This window comes from Delphinapterus leucas, chromosome 6 (assembly GCF_059928025.1).
Source record: "Delphinapterus leucas isolate spDelLeu-1000000601 "Yukka" chromosome 6, BTC_Dleu_Yukka2, whole genome shotgun sequence".
Classification (NCBI taxonomy): Eukaryota; Metazoa; Chordata; class Mammalia; order Artiodactyla; family Monodontidae; genus Delphinapterus; species Delphinapterus leucas.
In genome coordinates, this window is record NC_143134.1 from 77,596,418 (window position 1) to 77,614,088 (window position 17,671).

A 17,671-nucleotide genomic window follows, 5' to 3' on the forward strand; every position below is an offset into this window, starting at 1 on the left:
TATTTGTTTTTATTATTGGCTGTGTTGGGGTCTTTGTTGCTGCACGTGGGCTTTCTCTAGTTGCGGGAGCAGGGCCTACTCTTCATTAGGGTATGTGGGCTTCTCATTGCGGTGGCTTCTCTTGTGGAGCACGGGCTCCAGTTGTGCGGGCTTCAGTAGTTGCGGCATGCGGGCTCATTAGTTGTGGTTCGTGGGCTCTCTAGAGTGCAGGTTCAGTGGTTGTGGCACACGGGCTTAGTTGCTCCACGGCATGTGGGATCTTTCCGGACCAGGGCTTGAACCCATGTCCCCTGCCTTGGCAGGCGGATTCTTAACCACTGTGCCACCAGGGAAGCCCTGCAATTATTTTACTAGACAGGCGCTTTAACCAGCTAATCCATGGTGCCGTTTGCAATTATTTTAAATAGCATCTTCAATGTACAAGACACTGTGCTATGTATTATAGAAGATACCAAAATGACTCCGTGACACCAAGGAATTTACAATCTGTTAGGAGAGGTGGGCCCACAGGTAACTCTGTTGGCAGGCCGCAAGAAGTGCTAGTTGTAAGTAAAAGGAGACAGAGACCCAAAGGGCACAAGTTAAGACTGCAGAGGAATAATAAGATGAAGATAGGAAAGACATCTAGAAAATGTAGTAGAGTGCTGTAAAGAATGTTTACAGGAAACCTTATGAGGAAGGCACCAGGGAATGGAGGGAAAATGAACAAGAATCCCCTGTTCTCTTTGATGGACAATGCAGGCACTCTCAAACTGTCTCTATATGTCTTGTCTTTGGGTTCTACATAAGTTGTCATTTGTTCATTCATTTGCTCTTATTTTTTCTTTCCTCTTGTTACATAATCTTGGTGATTCATAAACATTAATCAATGTTCCTTATCAAAAAGATCTGCTTTGAGTATATATTTAACAAAGAGAAAACAAGACAGAATTTTGGTTTAGCGGTTAGATTTCTAGCCTTAAAAAAAGTGTATTGATCACTAATTTTTTTTGATCTTTTATCAAACAAAAGTAAACATTGTTATATACTACAGTATGGTCAGTCCTTCCATGTATACCAGTGTGTGACAATAAACTATATATGAGAGAAAGACAGTGAGTGTCAGTTTGGCCTCTTTGGTTTAGCTCTTCAACTCCAGCATTTCTTGAATAGTTTGAGGCTCTGATGGTTAATCAGTGATATGAGAGTCACGTCACCACATTCCAGGAGTATTAAAATGTCCTAGAGTGGAGTTTTAGTCACAGGCCACTCTGCATCATATTATAGTATACAGTGACTGTAAACCCTGACCTTATTCTTGCCCAGAACTTTGGTCTTTAATACTTAAAGGTAAAAGTGGAGAGTTTTCATTACTATCATCACTTGTGCACCTGTGCATAAAGCCTACTTTTTGACATTAGTATTGATTGATACAGCAAGCTTTGATTTTAAATTGCCTGTCCCAAGTAATAGTTTTGAGCAGTAGTTTCCATTTTCTCTTTTTTTTTTCTAAACTACTCTTGGTCAAAGGTGAATATTTTGTAATCTTTTAAGAATTATTCTAATCAAATTTACTGCAATAAGAAGAGGTAAAATCTCTCCACATATTTTCAAATACATCATTTAGGGACACAGGGAAGTGAATTGAACTTCTACTCAAAGTTCTTGGAATTTGTGGACATTGTTTCCTTAAAAACATTTCCTAAGTAGCATATGATATAATTCCTTAGTATGGATTCTGGATCTTTCTGTGTTAGCACAGGTTACTTGGAGCCACTGTAGAAAATGTCACTTTATAGAACTCTGTCAATGTGAGTTTCTATTATTTGTACACCAAGGGTGGAGTATCACAGCTCACTGTTTACAAAGGCACCTAGCTGTCACCTGTGAGAATATTACAAGTGGAGCTGAACTATGATAAAGGTTAAAGTGTAATAATATAACCAGGAAATGAAGGCAGTACCAGAAAAGTTGTGGCAGAGTAAAATGAGTCTTTTACTTATAGAAGTTACTAAAAATATCAGATCAGTTCTTTTCCCATTGGTATTTATTGTCCAGATCAGTACTTCTCAGAGCTTTTGTTTCAGGACCTCTTTATACTGTTAAAAATTACTGAGGGGCTTCCCTGGTGGCGCAGTGGTTGAGAGTCCGCCTGCCGATGCAGGGGACCATGGGTTCGTGCCCTGGTCCGGGAAGATCCCACATGCCGCGGAGCGGCTAGGACCGTGAGCCATGGCCGCTGAGCCTGCGTGTCTGGAGCCTGTGCTCCGCCGCGGGAGAGGCCACAACAGTGAGAGGCCCGCGTACCGCAAAAAAAAAAAAAAATTACTGAGGACCTCGGATAGCTTGTTTTTTGTTGTTTTTTAAAAATTAATTATTTTTGGCTGCGTTGGGTCTTCGTTGCTGCGCGCGGGCTTTCTCTACTTGTGGTGAGCAGAGGCTACTCTTCGTTGCGGTGCACAGGCTTCTCACTGCGGTGGCTTCTCTTGTTGCAGAGCACGGGCTCTAGGTGGACGGGCTTCAGTAGTTGTGGCTTGCGGGCTCTAGAGTGCAGGCTTAGTAGTTGTGGCGCGTGGGCTTAGTTGCTCCGCGACATGTGGGATCTTCCCAGACCAGGGATCGAACCCGTGTCGCCTGCATTGGCAGGCAGATTCTTAACCACTGCGCCACAAGGGAAGCCCCAATAGCTTGGTTTATATTGGCTTTTATGGGTTATATCTAATGATATTTATTAGATATAATGATATTTATTGTATTAGATATGAAAACTGAGACATTTTAAAAATAATTATTTAATAAATAATATGAATGTAAGCAACATGCCCATTAAGTGTTAATACTAATAACTTTTTATGAAAAAATAACTTTTGAAACAAAAATATTAGTGAGACAAGTGGCATTGTTTTATATTTCTATGAATTTCATTAGTGTCTGACTAGTAGAAGGAAAAGGAAACAGTACATTTCAAAAAGAGTATGAGTAAATTTTAGTAACCTTTTCCAGATAATTGCAGAAATTCATCTTTGATACCATACCAGATCTCAGAAGGGTAATTTCCTAAAGGTTTGTTATGGTATAGAATCTGAAACCACATCAGAGAACACTTTGTTATACTAAAATCCATTGGTCTGTCTTGCAATTGAATGGATCTTTCACTCATGCATGTTTTTATAACATCATGCATTTGCTCATTTGGAAAATATTAGTTCATTGAATTATACAGATCTTCCAAATGTTGCTATGTTTTATTATACAATAGAAAATGTGTTAATACTACAAGAATGTCATTAGAAAGTCTGTGGGTTTTTCATTTTTGTTATTTAGCTATGAATTTGTGGAGGTGACAAATACAGTGATTACTAGTACAATTTGGTGCTGCTGTCTTTGTTCATGCTAAGTTGTCAGCACTTTCAGTACCCATTGTAAGGAATGAGACTCAAAGAAGTTAAAGTGACTTTCGATGATTATGTGGCAAGTATATGTCAAAGTTGGGCTAGATCTAGGTCTCTTGCTTCCCAAATCAGTGCTATTTTCAAAATACATAATATTTTCTAGTATTTACAGTGGTCCTCAAAATCAAATTTTGTCTCTGATTTTTATCCTTAAATAGGTACTGAACATTTTTTAGCTTTTAATTACTTTTTCTTTCCTTTTGTGTTTTTCATTATAAAAAAAGTAAATATAATAACATTTTTAAAAAGTGTATTACTGTCTCCTTTGTTAGTAAACATGGTTCATAGGAGTAACCTGTGCTTTTTTTTGAGCACAGTTTCCACTAAAATGATTAGTTGTGGTATATGCATGGTCAAGATTATTTCTGGGCATTGTATTTCATGGAGCAATGAAAAGAAGGCAAAATCACCATTATTTTAACATCTCTGGAGTTCGCTTGGTAATGAACTCACAATATTCAAAATGTAGCTATTTTCAGGGGAAATTAGGTAAAATTTATATTTAGGTGAATTCCAAGTTTTTCCTTACTACACATTTTGCAAGAAAAAAATACTCAGGAGTGATTAAATAATTTACAGCTATTTTAAAAGATATTTCAAGATACTGCACAAGTCTTATTACAACTTGGAATGTATATCTCTTATCATTAAAATAATGTCTAAACCATTTCATGCTTAAGATCAAGATTCTTTGGCTAGACGAATGTGATGTATTTAGGTGAAAAAAAGAGGCTGAAACTCAATTACTTTCAGGTCTTCTCTCACTGTACTCCCCATGAAGACATAAAGCCTAGGTTAAGAGATTTGAAATTGAAGGCGCACAAAGATCTCACTTCTGTAACAGAGAAACTGGAAGGATGTAAACGTCTAAAAATGTATATAATTTAACTTTTCACAAACATTTCACGTTTATAAAAAGGAAACGTGTCATTTGAAAAATGTGTATGTGTGTGTATCTCCTTATAAGATAGGTATATTTATACTCAGAGCTACTAGCCTAATACAACCTGTTTTTCTGAGTGGATTTAAATTTGGAAAGAGCATAATTGCTTTCAGCAAAAAAATTCCTTCTCTTCTCAACCACATTGAAGGATATTGGAAGACCCCCGTATCTAGGTAGTAGTACTTTGATCTGCTCAAGACTTCTCAAGTGGTAATGTGCTTAAGAATTTCTTGAAGAGTTTGTTAACAGACAGATTCTTGGAACCCATCCCCAAGATTCTGATTATGTAAATAATGGGTGGAGGCCAGAGATCTGCATTTTAATAAGCTATGCTGGTGTTTGAGCCAGTGATAAAAGTCACTGTTTTGAGGATTAGATGTGCTAGAAAATGTAGAATCTGGTATCTTTTAACTCTGCATTCCAAAACAGGATATCCCATTTTTGAGCCTATTTTACATGTAAATTTTAACATTAACAGTTCTACAAATACAGTTTTATCTACCGAATTAGCAATTTGAATACTTAAGGATTAGTTTACTCCAGGAGTCCCTGTTATAAAACAACATATTAATAGAAATGAATTTCTTTGAAGCCTCAGGAATCTAACCAAAATAAACTTCCTTTAAAATTATTTAAAAAAAAGAAATTGAAGCCAAAAAACACTGAAATTTTTCCTAGTCCATTTGTATTATTAGAATTTTGTGTGTATTCTAATGGCATAAAATTTTAATCTAATTTTTATTGTAAAGTAAGTAAAGCTTTTTGGAAAGTCAAAACACAAAATATACCAAATTATTTAACAAAAAATTTTCATAATTATTTTCACTTCGATTGTGAAGTTTTTTTTAAAAAATTCTGATTCATTTTTCCTAGTCAGGTCTCTTACATGCAGTAAAATGTACCCTTTGTAGTGTACAGTGTTAAAAAAACAAAATTCAACTGAGTGAATTTTAGAGATCTTATTGACTTTATCCAATTTAGCAGATGGAAAGGAGCTCTGAGGAACGGTAGAAAATGAAAGACTTTTGTAGGCAGAAGGGTGTGGGAACAAGAAAGTCACACTAGACAAAAAAACAGATTGGTTACTGCAAGGTAACTTTCCTTTAGTTAGTTTAGATCGGCAAGGGCCGATCAGGCAGAGTACTTAGCTTGTGCTGATTAGATGAGTCCTGATTGGTTTAAAATTCCATTTCTGGGAAAGCCAAAACTGAAATTGTCTCAATTTGGTGATTTGGGGCTTAGCTTAAGTGACTCTATTTTGGGGGCAGTTGTTTTGTTTTTAACAACAGTTTTATAAGTTTTGACAAATGAATACAGTTGTGAGACAAACACCACAATTAAGATATAGGACAGTTCTATTACCCACTAACATTCCTTTATGCCACTTTGTAGTTCCTCCTACCTCACTCCCAGTCCCTGGCAAACACTGATCTGTTTTCTTTCCCCATACTTTTACCTTATTGCAGAATGTCATATTTATGGAGTCACACAGTATATGGTCTTTTGAGGCTGACTTCTTTAACTTAACATAGTGGATTTGAGATTCATCTGCACTGTTTTGTGGATCAGTGGTTAGGTCGCTTTTATTGCTAAGTAGTATTCAATCAGGATGTATCACCGACTGTTCATCCATTCACCGGTTGGTAGACGTTTAGGTTTGCTAGTTTTTGGTGACTGTGAACTATGCTGCCATAAGCATTTCATGTACAGAGTTTTGTGTGAATGTATGGTGAAGATCTGTTTAATTTATCAGGATTTATTGATGACGGTTTTGTTGTAGTTAAGAAATCTTTAAAAAAAAAAAAAGAAATCTTTGCCTAGGGTTACAAATATTTTTTCCTTTGTTTTCCTCTAGAAGTTATGTAATTCTTGGTTTTATATTGGGTTTATGATCCATTTCCTGTTAATTTTATGGCTATCCAACTGTTCCATGGTTATTTGTTGAAAACTCTGTACTTTCTCCATTGAATTCCCTTTGTGTACTGTGTTGAAAATCAGTTGATTTATGTGTAAGAGTCTATTCTGTCCCGTTGATGTATGTACCTATCTTTCACCAATACCATACTGCCTTCCTTGATTACTATAGCTTTAAGATAAGTCTTGAAATCCAGTCTTAAGAAAGTCTTCCAACCTTGTTTTTCTTTCAAAATAGTTTTGGCTAATACATTTACTTTGCTTTTTTTTATAACTTTTAGAATCAGCTTGTCAATTTTATTTTTATTTTTTAAAATTTATTTTTTTATACAGCAGGTTCTTATTAGTTATCCGTTTTATACATATTAGTGTATATATGTCAATCCTAATCTCCCAATTCATCACACCACCACCACCACCACCACTTTCCCCCCTTGGTGTCCATACGTTTGTTCTCTACATCTGTGTCTCAATTTCTGCCCTGCAAACCAGTTCATCTGTAGCATGTTTCTAGGTTCCACGTATATGCGTTAATATACGATATTTGTTTTTCTCTTTCTGACTTACGTCACTCTGTATGACAGTCTCTAGATTGATCCATCTCTACAAATGACCCAATTTCGTTCCTTCTTATGGCTGAGTAATATTCCATTGTATATATGTACCACATCTTCTTTATCCATTCGTCTGTCGATGGGCATTTAGGTTGCTTCCATGTCCTGGCTATTGTAAATAGTGCTGCGATGAACATTGGGGTGCATGTGTCTTTTTAAATTATGGTTTTCTCTGGGTATATGCCCAGTAGTGGGATTGCTGGGTCATATGGTAATTCTATTTTTAGTTTTTTAAGGAACCTCCATACTGTTCTCCATAGTGGCTGTATTAATTTACATTCCCACCAACAGTGCAAGAGGGTTCCCTTTTCTCCACACCCTCTCCATCATTTGTTGTTTCTAGATTTTCTGATGATGCCCATTCTGACTGGTGTGAGGTGATACCTCATTGTAGTGTTGATTTGCATTTCTCTAATAATTAGTGATGTTGAGCAACTTTTCATGTGCTTCTTGGCCATCTGTATGTCTTCTTTGGAGAAATGTCTGTTAAGGTCTTCTGCCCATTTTTGGATTGGGTTGTTTGCTTTTTTAATATTGAATTGTATGAACTGTTTATATATTTTGGAGATTAATCCTTTGTCCGTTGATTCATTTGCAAATATTCTCTCCCATTCTGAGGGTTGTCTTTTCGTCTTGTTTGTAGTTTCCTTTGCTGTGCAAAAACTTTTAAGTTTCATTAGACCCCATTTGTTTATTTTTTATTTCCATTACTCTAGGAGGTGGATGAAAAAAGATCTTACTGTGATTTATGTCAAAGAGTGTTCTTTCTATGTTTTTCTCTAAGAGTTTTATAGTGTCTGGTCTTACGTTTAGGTTTCTAATTCATTTTGAGTCTATTTTTGTGTATGGTGTTAGGGAGCGTTCTAATTTCATTCTTTTACATATAGCTGTCCAGTTTTCCCAACACCACTTATTGAAGAGACTGTCTTTTCTCCATTGTATATCCTTGCCTCCTTTGTCATAGATTAGTTGACCATAGGTGCGTGGGTTTATCGCTGGGCTTTCTATCTTGTTGCATTGATCTATTTCTGTTTTTGTGCCAGTACCATATTGTCTTGATTACTGTAGCTTTCTAGTATAGTCTGAAGTCAGGGACTCTAATTCCTCTAGCTCCATTTTTTTCCCTCAAGACCGCTTTGGCTATTTGGGGTCTTTTGTGTCTCCATTACAAATTTTAAGATTTTTTGTTATAGTTCCATGAAAAACGCCATTGCTAATTTGATAGGAATTGCACTGAATCTGTAGATTGCTTTGGGTAGTATAGTCATTTTCGCAATATTGATTCTTGCAATCCAACAACATGGTATATCTCTCCATCTATGTGTATCATCTTTAATTTCTTTCACCAGTGTCTTATAGTTTTCTGCATACAGGTCTTTTGTCTCCTTAGGAAGACTTATTCCTAGGTATTTTATTCTTTTTGTTGCAGTGGTAAATTCCTTAATTTCCTTAAATTTCCTTAATTTCTCTTTCAGATTTTTCATCAGTAGTGTATAGGAATACAAGAGATTTCTGTGCATTAATTTTGTATCTTGCTACTTTACCAAATTCATTGATTAGCTCTAGTAGTTTTCTGGTAGCATCTTTAGGATTCTCTATGTATAGTATCATGTCACCTGCAAACAGTGACAGATTTACTTCTTCTTTTCCAGTTTGGATTCCTTTTATTTCTTTTTCTTCTCTGATTCCTGTGGCTAAAAGTTCCAAAACTATGTTGAATACCAGTGGTGACAGTGGACAACCTTGTCTTGTTCCTGATCTTAGAGGAAAAGGTTTCAGTTTTTCACTGTTGAGAACGATGTTGGCTGTGTGTTTGTCATATATGGCCTGTATTATGTTGAAGTAAGTTCCCTCTATGCCTACTTTCTGGAGGGTTGTTATCATAAATTGGTGTTGAATTTTGTCGAAAGCTTTTTCTGCATCTATTCAGATGATCCTATGGTTTCTCTTCTGCAATTTGTTAATATGGTGTATCACATTGATTGATTTGCATATATTGGAGAAACCTTGCATCCCTGGGATAAATCCCAGTTGATCATGGTGCATGATCCTTTTAATGTGTTATTAGCTTCTCTTTGCTAGTATTTTGTTGAGGATTTTTGCATCTATGTTCATCAGTGATATTGGTCTGTCATTTTCTTTTCTTGTAGTATCTTTGTCTGTTTTTGGTATCAGGGTGATGGTGGCCTCATAGAATGAGTTTGGGAGTGTTCCTTCCTCTGCAATTTCTTGAAAGAGTTTGAGAAGAATCGGTGTTATCTATTCTTTAAATGTTTGATAGAATTCACCTGTGAAGCCATCTGGTCCTGGGCTTTTGTTTGTTGGAAGATTTTTAATCACAGTTTCAATTTCATTACTTCTGATTGGTATGTTCATATTTTCTGTTTCTTCCTGGTTCAGTCTTGGAAGGTTATACCTTTCTAAGAATTTGTCCATTTCTTCCAGGTTGTCCATTTTATTGGCATAGAGTTGCTTTTAGTAGCCTCTTAGGGTGCTTTGTATTTCTGCGGTGTCTGTTGTAACTTCTCCTTTTTCATTTCTAATTTTATTGATTTGAGTCCTCTCCCTCTTTTTCTTGATGAGTCTGGCAAGTGGTTTATCAATTTTGTTTATCTTCTCAAAGAACCAGCTTTTAGTTTTATTGATCTTTGCTATTGTTTTCTTTGTTTCTGTTTCATGTATTTCTGCTCTGATCTTTATGAGTTTTTTCCTCTACTAACTTTGGGTTTTGTTTGTTCTTCTTTCTCTAGGTCCTTTAGGTATAAAGTTAGATTGTTTATTTGAGATGTTTGTTGTTTCTTGAGGAAGGATTGTATTGCGATAAACTTCCCTCTTAGAACTGCTTTTGCTGCATCCCATAGGTTTTGGATTGTTGTGTTTTCATTGTCATTTGTCTCTAAGTATTTTTTGATGCCTTCTTTGATTTCTTCAGTGATCTCTTGGTTATTGAGTAAGGTATTGTTTAGCCTCCATGTGTTTGTGCTTTTTACGTTTTTTCCCCTCTAATTGATTTCTAATCTTATAGCATTGTGGTCAGAAAAGATGCTTGATATGATTTCAATTTTCTTAAATTTACAGAGGCTTGATTTGTGACCTAAGTGTGATCTATCCTGGAGAATGTTCCGTGCGCACTTGAGAAGAAAGAGTAATCTGCTGTTTTTGTATGGAATGTCCTATAAATATCAATTAAATGTATCTTGTCTACTTTGTCATTTAAAGCTTGTGTTTCCTTATTAATTTTCTGTTTGGATGATCTGTCCATTGGTGTAAGTGAGGTGTTAAAGTCCCCCACTATTATTGTGTCACTGTCAATTTCCTCTTTTATAGCAGTTAGCAGTTGCCTTATGTATTGAGGATCTCCTGTGTTGGGTGCATGTATATTTATACTTGTTCTGTTTCTTCTTGGATTGATCCCCTGATCATTATGTAGTGTCCTTCCTTGTCTCTTATAACATTCTTTATTTTCAAGTCTATTTTATCTGATATGAGTATTGCTACTCCAGCTTTCTTTTGATTTCCATTTGCATGAATATCTTTTTCCATCCCCTCGCTTTCAGTCTGTATGTGTCCCTAGGTCTGAAGTGTGTCTCTCGTAGACAGCATATATATGAGTCTAGTTTTTGTATCCATTCAGCGAGCCTGTGTCTTTTGGTTGGAGCATTTAATCCATTCACATTTAAGGTAATTATTGATATGTATGTTCTTATTACCGTTTTCTTAATTGATTTAGGTTTGTTTTTGTAGGTCCTTTTCTTCTCTTGTGTTTCCCACTTAGAGAAGCTCCTTTAGCATTTGTTGTAGAGCTGGTTTGGTGGTGCTGAATTCTTTTAGCTTTTGCTAGTCTGTTAAGCTTTTGATTTCTCCGTTGAGTCTGAATGAGACCCTTGCTGGGTAGAGTAATCTTGGTTTTAGTTTCTTCCCTTTCATCACTTTAAATATGTCATGCCACTCCCTTCTGGCTTGTAGAGTTTCTGCTGAGAAATCAGCTATTAACCTTATGGTAGTTCCCTTGTATGTTATTTGTCATATTTCCATTGCTGCTTTCAATAATTTTTCTTTGTCTTTACTTTTTGCCAATTTGATTACTATGTGTCTCGGTGTGTTTCTCCTTGGGTTTATCCTGCCTGGGACTCTCTGTGCTTCCTGGACTTGGGTGGCTATTTCCTCTCCCATGTTAGGGAAGTTTTCGTGTATAATCTCTTCAAATATTTTCTCGGGTCCTTTCTCTTTCTTCTTCTGGGACTGCTATAATGCGAATGTTGTTGCATTTAATGTTGTCCCAGAGGTCTCTTAGGCTGTCTTCATTTCTTTTCATTCTTTTTTCTTTATTTTGTTCCACAGCAGTGAATTCCACCATTCTGTCTTCCAGGTCACTTATCCGTTCTTCTGCCTCAGTTATTCTGCTATTGATTCCTTCTAGTGTATTTTTCATTTCAGTTATTGTATTGTTCATCTCCATTTGTTCTTTAATCCTTCTAGGTGTTGTTAAACATTTCTTACATCTTCTCGATCTTTGCCTCCATTCTTTTTCCTAGGTCCTGGATCATCTTCACTATCATTATTCTGAATTCCTTTTCTGGAAGGTTGCCTGTCTCCACTGCATTTAGTTGTTTTTCTGGGGTTTTATCTTGTTCCTTCATCTGGTACATAGCCCTCTGCCTTTTCATCTTGTCTATCTTTCTGTGAATGTGGTTTTTGTTCCACAAAAACTGCAGGATTGTAGTTCTTCTCACTTCCGATGCACACGTGCCTGCCACACGGCGTTGATGTCATTGTAGAGGTTCTTCTCAGAGGGCTTGCCCAAGCTGATGCCATGGCCCGAGTAGTCGTAGGAGAAGATGTTGCAGTTGATGCGTGAGCCGAGGCCGATGTAGAAGCTGCACATCTGGCCCAGGTCCATGGCGTTGCCATGGAGAAGATCAGCGTGTAGTGGCTGGAGGGTGCACAGCGCACGAACATGCAGCCGAGCTCCAATTTTATTTCTAACACTTTTTTTTGTATATTCTGTGATATTTTCTACATAGACAATGATTATTTTTGTTTTTTGCAGTACGCGGGCCTCTCACTGTTGTGGCCTCTCCCGTTGCAGAGCACAGTCTCCGGACGCGCAGGCTCAGCGGGCATGGCTCACAGGCCCAGCCGCTCCGCGGCATGTGGGATCTTCCCGGACCAGGGCACGAACCTGTGTCCCCTGCATCGGCAGGTGGACTCTCAACCACTGCGCCACCAGGGAAGCCTGACAATGAATTTTTTTTAAAATGAAGACATGGGAATTCCCTGGCGGTCCAGTGGTTAGGACTTGGCGCTTTCATTGCCATGGTCACAGAACTAAGATCCCGCAAGCTGTGCGGTGGGGGAAAAAATTAAAAAGATAAAAAATGAAGACAGTTTTATTTCTTGCTTTCCAGTCTGTATGACTTTTATTTCTATTTTGGCTTTATTGTACTGCCTAGGGCCTCCAGTAAGTTTTTGAAAAGGAGTGATGAGGGCAGATATTCTTACCCTGTTCCTGATCTTATGGGGAACATACACAGTCTTTTATCATTAAGTATGATGTTAGCTGTAGATTCTTTTTAGATGCATTTTACTGGGTTGAGGAAGTTTCAATTCATAGTTTGCTGAGAGCTTATTTCATGAATAGATGTTAAATTTTGTCAAATAACTATTTCTGCATCTAGATGATCATATGGTTTTTCTTCCTTAGAACAATTGATTTGATGAGTTATGTTTATTGATTTTAATATTGAATCAGCCTTTCATGTCCCTAGATAAACCCCACTTGATCATGATGTGTAACCTTTTTACATATTGCTAGATTTGATTTGCTAACATTTTGTTACATTTTCTTGCATGTGTTCATTACCAATACTCGTTTGTAATTTTGTCTTTTTTTTATCTTGATGTTAGGGCCTCATCAAATGAGTTGGGAACTGTTTCTTTCTATTTTATTTTCTGGAAAGATTTGTGTAAAAATAGTATTTTGGTAGAATTCACCAATTCTAAAGCCATTTTGGCCTGGAGTTTTATTTATTGGGAGAGTTTTTAAACATAACTAAATTTTTCTTTAATGGGTAGAGGAGTTTTTAGATTATCTACTTCATCTTAAGCAAGTTTTTATACTGTGTCTTTCCAGAAATTTGTCCATTTCAATGAAGTGGTTGGATTTATAGGCATAGATTTTTTAGTATATTTTTCTTATTATTCTTTAATATCTGTTGCATCTCTAGTATTGTTCCCTCTTTCTTTCCTGAAATTGATTATTTGTGGTCTCTCTTTTTTTATCTTGATCAGTCTGGCTATATGTTTATGAATTATATTAATCTTTGCAAAGAGCCTGCTTTGGATTTTATTGGTTTTCTCTTTTTCTGTTTTTCAATTTCATCAATTTCTGTTCATATTGATATTGCTTCCTCCCTTTTGTTTACTTTGAGTTTAATTTACTCTTCTTTTTCTTCTTTCTTAAGATGGATGTTTATATAGTTCTTTTTGCTTAATATGAGCATTTAATTATATAAGTTTCCCAAGAACACCTTTAGCTCCATTCCATAAATTTTGGTGCTGTGTTTTCATTATCATTCAATCAAAGTATTCTAATGGCCTATGTGACTTCCTCTTTAACCTGTAGGTTATTTAGAATTGTTTTGCTTAATTTTTGAATATTTAGGCATTTTCCAGATGTTTTTCTGTTACTGATTTCTGGTTAATTTCATTGTGGTAAGAGAACATACTTTATATAAATTTTAGGCTTTTGTTTTTAATTTGTTAAGGTTGGTTTTATAGCTCAGAATATGGTTTATATTAGATTCTGTTCCATGTGTGCTTGAAGAGAATATATTGCTCTTGTTGGGTGGAGTGTTCTGTAAATGTCAGTTTGATTGATAGGCTTCTATCAATCAGCTGTTCTATATCTTTACTGATTTTTGTCTGCTTGTTTCTTCACTCACAGAGAGAGAAGTGTTGAAGTCCCCAGTTGTAATTGTGGATTTGTCTATTTCTCTTTTTATTTCAATGCTTTTGCATCATTTATTTCAACACACTTTTTTGGTGCATAAATATTTAGGATTATTTCATGCTTTTGGAAAATTGATTCCTTCATTGTCATGTAACATCCTTTCTTTAAACCTGACAGTTTTCTTTGCTTTGAAGTCTATTTCAATAATAATGTAGCTTTCTTCTGATTAGTGTTTGCATTTGTTTTTTTTTGCGGTACGCGGGCCACTCACTGTTGTGGCCTCTTCCATTGCGGAGCACAGGCTCCGGACACGCAGGCTCAGTGGCCATGGCTCATGGGTCCAGCCGCCCCACGGCACGTGGGATCTTCTTGGACCGGGGCATGAACCCATGTCCCCTGCATCGGCAGGCGGACTCTCAACCACTGCACCATCAGGGAAGCCCTGCCCATTTTTTAATCAGATTTTTTTTTTTTTTTTTTTGCCTTTGGGGTATATGAGTTCTTTGTATATTTGAGTTATTAACCCCTTAACAGATACATGATTTGCAAATATTTTCTCTCATTCTGTAGGTTGCCTTTTCATTTTGTTGGCCTTTTCCTTTGCTGTGAAGAAGCTTTTTAGTATGTTATAGTCCCACTTGTTTATTTTTTTTTGACTTTATTTCCAAAATGATTTCCAAAAAATTGCCAAGACTGATGTCAAGAGCTTACTGCCAGTTTTCTTCTAGGAGTTTTATGGTTTTAGGTCTTACATTCATGTCTGTAACCCATTTTGAGTTAATTTTTTTGTATGGTGTAAGATAGTGGTCTAGTTCCATTCTTTTGCATGTGGCTGTCCAGTTTTTCCAATACCATTTATAGAAGAGACTGTTCTTTCCTTATTGTATATTCTTGGCTCCTTTTTATAAATTAATTGACCATATATGAATGGGTTTATTTCTGGGCTCTCTATTCTGTTCCATCAATCTATGTGTCTATTTTTATGCCAGTACCACTGTTTTGATTACTGTGGCTTTGTAATATAGTTTTAAATCAGGAAGTGTGCTGCCGCTACCTTTTTTCTTCTTTTTCAAGACTGCTTTGCTATTTGGGGCCTTTTGTGGTTCCATACAAATTTAGGATTGTTTTATTTCTGTGAAAAATGCCACTGAAATTTTGATAAGGACTGAATTGAATCTGTAGATTGCTTTTGGTAGTATGGCCTTTTAAACAATATTATATGGGTACATGTGGAATATTCCAACCAAAAGCAACAAAATACGCACACTTCTCAAGTGTCCACGGAGCATTCTCCAGGCTATATTTTATGTTAACCCACAAAACACTTCTGAGAGGGAAGTTGCTAGCAGTAAATTCTTACGTCAAGAAACGAAAAAAATCTTAAACAACCTAACTTTATTTATTTATTTATTTTTACATCTTTATTGGAGTATAATTGCTTTACAATGGTGTGTTAGTTTCTGCTTTGTAGCAAAGTGAATCAGTTATACATATACATATGTTCCCATATCTCTTCCCTCTTGCGTCGTCTCCTTCCCTCCCACCCTCCCTATCCCACCCCTCCAGGCGGTCACAAAGCACCGAGCTGATCTCCCTGTGCTATTTGGCTGCTTCCCACTAGCTATCTACCTTACATTTGGTAGTGTATATATGTCCATGCCTCTCTCTTGCTTTGTCCCAGCTTACCCTTCCCCCTCCCCATATCCTCAAGTCCATTCTCTAGTAGGCCTGTGTCTTTATCCCTGTCTTACCCCTAGGTTCTTCATGACATTTGTTTTTCTTAAATTCCATATATATGTTAAACAACCTAACTTTGTTCCTAAAGGAACTAGAAAAATAGATAAAGTCCAAAGTTAGAAGAAGGAAGGAAATAACAAAGTTCAGATTGGAAATAATTGAAATAGGAACTGAAAAGACAACAGGCAAGATCAATGAATCTCAGAACTGGTTATTTGTAAAGATAAACAAAATTGTCAGACCTTTAGCTAGAATCACCAAGAAAAAAGGGAACTCAAATAAATCAAATCAGAAATGAAAAAGGAGACTTTGCAACAGATACCACAGAAATACAAAGGATTTTAAGAGACTTCGATGGACAATTTTATGCCAACACGTTTGACAACCTATAAGAAATGGGTAAATTCCTAGAAACATACACCCTACAAAGACTGAATCATGAAGAAGTAAAAATCTGAAAGTTCACTTACTAGTAAGGAGATTGAATTAGCAATCAAAAATCTCCCAACAGACAAAAGTCCAGGACCAGACAGCTTCACTGGTAAATTCTACCAAACATTCAAAGAAGAACTAATACCAATCCTTCTCAAACTCTTCCAAAAAAAAACGAATACCAATCCTTCTTAGACTCTTCAAGAGGAGGGAATGCTTCCAAACTCATTTTATGAGGCCAGCATTACTCTGCTACCAAACCAGACAGGGATACCACAAGAAAAGAAAATTACAGGCCATTATCCCTGATGAACATAGATGCAAAAGTCCTCAACAAAATATTAGTAAACTGAATTCAACAATACATCAAAAGGACCATTCACCATGATCAAGTGGGGTTTATTCCAGGCATGCAAGAATGGTTCGATTTCCTCAAATCAATCAATATGATACAGCACATTAATAAAATGAAGGATAAAAATCATATGACCATCTCAATAGATGCAGAAAAAGCATTTCACACAATGATATGATAAAAACTCTCAACAAAGTGGGTATAGAGGGAAAGTTTCTCAACATAATAAAGGCCATATATGATAAATCCACAGCTAACGTTATACTCAGTGGTGAAAACTGAAAGCTTTCCCTCTAAGATCAGGATCAATACAAGGATGCCCACTGTTGCCACTTTTATTCAACATAGTGTTGGAAGTCCTAGCCAGAGCAATCAGATAAGGAAAAGAAATAAAAGGAATCCAAATTGAAAAGGAAGAAGTAAAACTGTTAATGTTTGCAGATGACATTTCTTAAAAGCTTTAAGAATCTACTATTATTCTGAGCTGTACACTGTTCTCTAGAAATGCTATGTAATTAAATAACATATGAGAGTAATATCTGAGATTGAGGCTTATCAGCTATACACTTAGCCACACACCCCCTTATTTCATTAAATAAACCTTAGATAATGAGTAAAAAATTAAGATTTTATTTTCTTTTCTACTTTTAGTGTTAAATGTTCACAAAAGACCGTGAAGGATTCTTATCACATAATGTGTAGACCATGTGCCTGTGATCTTGAAGTTTGTGCCAAATGTGGAAAGAGAGAAGATGTTATTCCGTGAGTATTTCTTTTTATGTTTGGGATTTACTCTTTTAATTAATATGTGAATTTTCTTTTAAGGAAACATTCAGTTGCTCTGAGAGTCTTAAGATGCAGAATGTCACACTAATGTCACACTAATGTCTACCCAACAGGAAGAACATCTTAATTAATTGTTAAATATTTCTATCATTATAATAAAAGTGAAACATCATTTTTAGAAAGTTAAAATATTTATGAGGTTCACACTTATTACACATTACAAAAGAATTACTCATTATATAACTTCTTCTCTTTAATGGACATCATGTGTTAATTTCTTTGATCATACTTTATTGACAACTGTATTATAATTGGTTGGCTCTTGAGTTAAGTTAATCTTCAGGGATCTTTTCCTCTTTATTTCATTAGACTCCTATTAATCAAGAAATGTAGTGTAAAAGTCTTTTCAGTCTACACAGTTAAACAATGAAATCCTGAGAAATAAAGTTTTTTTCTTCCATCTTTAGGTTTAATATAGAACCAGAAAAGACAGAAAATGTTGAAAAT

At 36.0% G+C, this 17,671-nt stretch overlaps 1 protein-coding gene across 1 annotated transcript in view; it reads left to right on the forward strand.

Moving 5' to 3' along the window:
* C6H9orf85 (chromosome 6 C9orf85 homolog) overlaps window positions 1–17,671 on the forward strand; it is a 71,908-nt gene that overhangs the window by 40,206 nt on the left and 14,031 nt on the right. The window contains 2 exon segments of the mRNA XM_022573510.2: window positions 17,030–17,140; window positions 17,632–17,669. Of these exon segments, the coding sequence (XP_022429218.2) occupies window positions 17,030–17,140; window positions 17,632–17,669 (149 nt within the window).